This window comes from Seriola lalandi, unplaced genomic scaffold (genome assembly GCF_002814215.2).
Source record: "Seriola lalandi dorsalis isolate HSWRI2012SDOR001 ecotype SW California unplaced genomic scaffold, Sedor1 jcf7180002054554, whole genome shotgun sequence".
NCBI lineage: Eukaryota > Metazoa > Chordata > Actinopteri > Carangiformes > Carangidae > Seriola > Seriola lalandi.
This window is the reverse complement of record NW_019525107.1, coordinates 2,309,296-2,315,295: the sequence shown is the minus strand read 5'-3', so window position 1 is coordinate 2,315,295 and position 6,000 is coordinate 2,309,296. Positions and strand designations below refer to the sequence as shown.

General features: G+C 40.3%; 1 protein-coding gene across 2 annotated transcripts in view; it reads right to left on the bottom strand.

Annotated features, from left to right (window-relative positions):
* Positions 1–1,143: 1,143 nt before the first annotated feature.
* The window catches only part of lamb2 (laminin, beta 2 (laminin S)), a 44,170-nt gene continuing 39,313 nt past the window's right edge, over positions 1,144–6,000 (bottom strand). For both annotated transcript variants that reach the window (XM_087176455.1, XM_023415564.2), the window contains 5 exons: positions 5,762–5,969; positions 5,490–5,631; positions 4,149–4,325; positions 3,895–4,054; positions 1,144–3,124 (listed from right to left, as the gene is read on the bottom strand). In XM_087176455.1, the coding sequence (XP_087032581.1) occupies positions 2,988–3,124; positions 3,895–4,054; positions 4,149–4,325; positions 5,490–5,631; positions 5,762–5,969 (824 nt within the window). In that variant the 3' untranslated portion in view covers positions 1,144–2,987. The remainder of the gene's footprint in view (positions 3,125–3,894; positions 4,055–4,148; positions 4,326–5,489; positions 5,632–5,761; positions 5,970–6,000) is intronic.

Here is a 6,000-nt window from a genome sequence, read left to right as displayed (position 1 = left end):
GCATAGACCACTTCCTGGCTTGCGCATTCACGTGATCTCTCTCTCTCTCTCTCTCTCTCTATCTCTCTATCTCTCTATCTCTCTCTCTCTCTCTCTCAGTTTGTACAGTACATTAAAACCAGGCTGAAACAACTGATTTAGTTTGCAAACATGGGAAGATGCACTACAGTACATGATGTGCTATAAGTCTATTTATCAAACCAGGATTATAAAGCAGGGAAGAGGGCAAATTCTCCGGGGCCCAGTTGTTTGTGCAGCAACTGAAATGTATGTGTTATTTGCATTTAATGAAACTTTAATATTTCCGTTTATAATATGCCCCTTTGATGCATATTCATAAATAAATCAAGGTTTATTTTAAATTAGCACCAAGAGATACACAGCACACCTAGGGCAGGTTCATATTCAAGTGTAGGAATGCTGGTTGGTTTCTGGAGCTCTGGTCAGGATGGTATCCCACGTCCACCACAGTCAACATTTAGTGGTACTCATAAGTCAGTTCTTTATATGGGTCTATATCCCCAATCAAGACCCTTACTATTTTTAGACAGGGGTCTTGTCCCATATGGCACCCTGGGGTCTGTCATTCCCTGACTAACATGACGTTGACAGTAGCGGTGGCTACACACCAAGAACATCCTGAGAAATAATCACAAAACTGTTGGCTGATTACTCAAAATATATATATATCAATATTCATTTGTTTATGTAGTGTTTAAAAATAAATCCATTATTTGCAGAAGTAGTTGTCATTGAATATGTAGAGAAGATAAAGAAGAGAAATGAAAACTAGACTAGACTACCACAAGTCAAGCGCCTACCTGATCTGTGTATCTGATGTTTGAATCTTAGGGGTAACAGACAGCTGCAAAGTCTGCAGAGATGCAGACTCTGCCAAAGGGCACATCAAGGTCTTACGACAGCAGACCATAGCACCCGTGCAGACACAAAAATAGAAATGCAACATCTTATAGACCTGCAGACCCTGCAGCGTGAACACATACACATTCAGACCACAAGACAGCAAGGTCACAAAACGGGACAGTGTCAAGCATAGAAACTTTTCATATGATCAGAATGTGTGAACTGAATTCTAACTGATGATGGTGATGCTCAAAGAAATTACTTCAACAAAGAGAAATGTTAAGTCATTTAAGCTTTATTCACAAAACTGTACAGTGTAAAACTTTACACAAAATTCTTTTTTGGTTGTTTTTTTTTTTTTGCTTTGGCAGTTAGTTATCAAAATCACGTAGCTGCCGGCTGATAGGCAGGCTGGGGGAAAATATGTGAACCAAGTTAGTTTTTTGGTTTGTTATGTTTCCTAAAACACACATTGTCATGCAAACACTACATGAGTAAATGTCCAAGATACTGGCACAGTATAAGGCACAATTCAACACTGTACATACTGTAGAATACTATGTCGTGTCAGTGACGCAACAATTGCTGCGGCTCGTAAATATCCCATCACAGTATATTTCATAATCAAAACACTCAATCTGTGGATCATGGGTTTGGCATTCACTAAATTAATCCCGGTAAAGGAATAGTTCATCTATTTCTTGGCCAGGAACAGTGCCGTGCTCAAGTCTTTCCTGGCGAATGTGTTCATTAGTGAGTTTGACAGGTGCTGGTAGGCTGATTGTTTAGCTGTGGACATTGCCAGGCTAGCTGTTTCTCCCTGTCTTCAGTCTTTATGATAAGCTAAGACAACCATCTCCTGGATCCAGCTTCATTTTGAACGTGGTATGAATCTTCTCATCTAGCTTTTTAGCAAGAAAAGCTAAATCAATCTTAAATCACACTGCTTTATCCTCTGTACAGTGGCCTCTTCAGAACACGTCAGAAACCACCATGTCTTGTTGTTGGGATATTTCATACAGACTGATACAGCATACAGCTCTGAGTCGTGCTGCTAACATACTGTATACGCTGTTAGCTAACACTGCTCTCTACATTATTTCTATACTACCAATGTACAGCCATCCTCCTACTGCAGGCGGAGGTGGTTGTGGGCAGGTTTTTATCTCTTGGCTTAGCAAGTCAAACAGTTCATTTCATTTTCACACAAAATGGTCAGATCATACCATTTGTTTCCCTCTTATTTGTATAAAGGCAAGATGTAATTCAAAAACAATTCCTAGCACCAGAGTAGGTGTAATTTTTATCTGAAGATCCTAAATATAAAATCCACATGAATGCGATAACCCAGTTCATCTCTTAATCCTTACTGAAAAGCCATGTCCTCAAAGCTACGCAGAGACTAGACTCCAGCATCTATACACTTGTCTCTGTTTTGTGGCTTATTTGAAAATACAACAAATTAAAATATTTGTAATGATTTGTACCAAAAATAAATTTGAACAGATTGTCACTCTGCTGTTATGTCCTCATGCACCCAAAGGTTGTTGTGTTTCCTGCTGCAAAAAGACAGTCTAGTGCAATTTAAATGACATCCTCTTGTGATGAGCACAGCTCAGAATACTTCCAGTAGTAACAGAGTTCATAGAAAAACTGGAGAAAATAATAATGACGTACTGATTATACAGCTGTCACTCAATGTAAGAATAAGAAAAAACCCAAACAATAAACATTTAAACTACAGCTTCTTTTCAAATCATTATTTTCACCCAAATGTATGTATTACTGACTTTTCTAAAACTTAATTTTTGTTTTTCAAATTCAAAATACAAATTTAATAGATTTTTATATGTATATATATCTATATATAGATAAATCTATATATAGATAGATATTCAGTCATGGGTATGTTCATATATCTCAATATGGTAGCAACAATTTTTAAATAGTCACAAGACAATTTGGACCATAAATATGCAAATTCACCTGCTGTGTGATAAAATAACTACCCCAGCTTTCTCTTTTTTTATTTCCTCAAAGTCCGTTGACAGTTTTCTGTATGTGAAGGAAATGGCAGAACAACACAATGATGGACCCGTTTCCATACGACATGTAGAGGTGAGTTACTGGCACGTGTTGTAGATCTGGATCTGTTTGTTGATGTCATTGAGGATGGCTCTCATTTTGTCCTCCAAGCCGTCCAGCTGGCGAGCTTTCCCCTCCAACCTCCTCTGGTTCTCCTCATAGTTTTTTTCCAGCTCTGTGACAACAGGGAATATCAGGAGTGGTTACACAGGCCAGGCAATAGCATGTGGTGCTAGTGTAACATGGGCCTCTGGCATGTAACATTAAAAACCTTTAAATGGTTACTATATATAATTGCAAAATCTTATAATATAAAACTGATTCTTGCAATTTTATCTTTACTTGTTTGTTGTAAAGTGTTCATGTTTGTCATTTTTATCTCGTATTTAGCGGTAGGTTACACAGTATCCAAGGTAACAATGCAACTATATAAAGTCTATTACCAGGGCAACAAGCCAGACCGGGCGGGCTTCTATCCCCCAGGTGAGTGTGTGACTGTCGAATGAAAATCTATAAATATTAATTTATTAGTGTATATCCTATCTGAGAGAGAAAGTAACTATATTGACTTACAGAATGATTATCTATGTGTATTAATTCATATTTATAATGGTTACTGAACTGGGCTACAGTTCACTCATTAGTATTTTCAGTTTCCTATGATTATGGTTTTCTTTTGGACTGAATAGGTTTCTTTAGACCGGGCCTGTCTGTGTCTCCTCGTTGGAGTCAACCAGTCAGCTGCCAGCTGTTCCTTCAACACTGTCTTCTACACAACGCAGAGACTGTAAGTATCGTCACTTTCAATGTTGTAAAAGAGATTTAATTTAAAAAAACCATAATGTCCTTCCTACAAACACATCCACTCCCCTTAAACCTCTGTATCTGTCGTCATAGACACATAAACACACACACACAGAGACACACACAGATGTTATTAATTACCTGCTAGTCTCTGCAGCTTGTTCTGGGCGTCTCTCAGTAATTCCTTTGCTTCATCTCTGAGGCTCTCAGCTCTTTTCTTGGCGTCCTGCACAGCTTTGGCCTTGGTGTCAACCCGCTGCTGCACTTCATGGTATTTATCTGTCAGCTGGCCATCTAGAATCTGGGCATCAAGACAGGAAGAAGGGTTTTCTATAATAGCCGTATACACTTTTAATGAGACACACACACACACACAAACAAACACACACACACACCTGCTTGGCTTCGTTGGCCTTGTCTCGTGCCATGGTGGCTGTCTCCTCGGCTCGGGCAGCTGCCATGCTGTTGTTGGCACGTTTGGTCTTCAGGGCATTGATCTCCTGCCCCAGTGTGCCCAGGCGGACCATGGCATCATTCAGGTCCTTCTCACTGTTGAACGTCTCTGACTCGATCTAAGGAGAACACGCACAAACAAAGTGTATTCTGATCCTTCTGAAACATCATCATTACAAGGTTTGTGTGGCCGTTATGAGCCAAGGTCTGATTAAAAAAAAGCAGAGTCCTAAATGTTGATAACCCGTGTGTGTGTGTGTGTGTGTGTGTGTGTGTGTGTGTGTTCTGAACGCACAGTATTTTAGAGGAATCACAGATTTTTTCACACCAAAAGTGAGCCAATCCCCATAGAAATAAACATGTTTACAGCCTGGTACAATAAATGGTTTTGGTCTCTAGAGCTAATTTCCTGCTCCAACTTCAACTTTTTATACAACTCTTAAATATATAATACTAGTAACAGTTATGCATGACTGAGGGTGAGGCCGCTTTGCGTGACATATGGGTGAACGTATGAATTCACAGAAGTCTTGGCTCCACACACACTCCCCTCCTCTGCCCATTTTTGGATTACCCGGGAGGTCGAGATGGCGACAGCAGAGCAGCCCACTTCAAAACCGCTCTTCAGAAACTTTATTTACAGTCTACGGGAGCAACCTAAGCTTTCATTTGAAAGGCAAAATATTACTGCTACTTTATGCTATTTTAACATCTGTTTTACTCTCCACCAACTCCTAAAGAAGATATCTGGCTCCGGGGATGGCAACAGGTTCGGTACATGATCACAAAACTGATGATTTATTTTTTGGTCCAGTGAAGAAAATGTTCTGCAAGGAAAATCTGACCACCTGGCCAGCTTCCAGAAAATCAGCAAAACAAAATGCTTATTAATGTGTTTCAATTAGTTTACAAATTAATTCATGTGAATATTAGGAGTTGAACGCGTCAAGATAAACAGTTGTATAAACAGTTGTGGTGCCAATTTTCCAGTTGAGTGCCATTAGACCTCTGCAGAAGAAGAGGTCATAATGAGATAAGGTAATTAAAAGCTCCAGTCAAACCTCAACTGATGAACAACAGTGTAGAAAATATGATGGAAACATTTCAGTTTTTTCTTTGATGCACTAATTCAAGGAAAGTTTCAGTCTCTTCACTGTTTCACACAGACAGATCCAAGTTTCATTCATTTCCACTCAAGGTTTTTAAAGCTAAAACTGAAAATATATTGGACTGCGATGTGACTGTCGAACAGGGTGTTGTCTCTCAGGTTTTTGGGGGTTTACCTGTGCCAGTCGGGCCTCCGTCATGTCAATGTCAGCTTTGGCTTTTGCTATGGCCTTCTCTGCTGATGTCTGGGCAGTCTTAGCATCCATCAAGGCCTGTTTCACTGTCTCCGCTGTGGTCTTCACCCCCTCAGCACGATGCCTTAACAACAACAACAACAACAACAACAACAACAACAACAACACAGTGATAGGGAGAGGATGAATAAACACAGAATACTCTATTCCTAAACCAATACATATGTTTTAAAGTCCGACTCTGTTCTAACTACCTCGCCCTCTTGGCGTCCAGCAGCAGTTGCTCGGCCTTGCGGACATCGTCCTGCGTCTGCTCCAGGATGGCGTCAACATTCGAAAGGCTCCGGACCCGCTCTTTGATTTCATCAGCAAGATGCCTGATCTGGAGGGGCGAGGCAGGGATGGATAGCTCCAGGACGCGGTTCGCCACTGCCTCAATACTGTCTGGATCTGCTCCTTCCTCTGTGATGGATATGAGAAACAGATGGGTCGA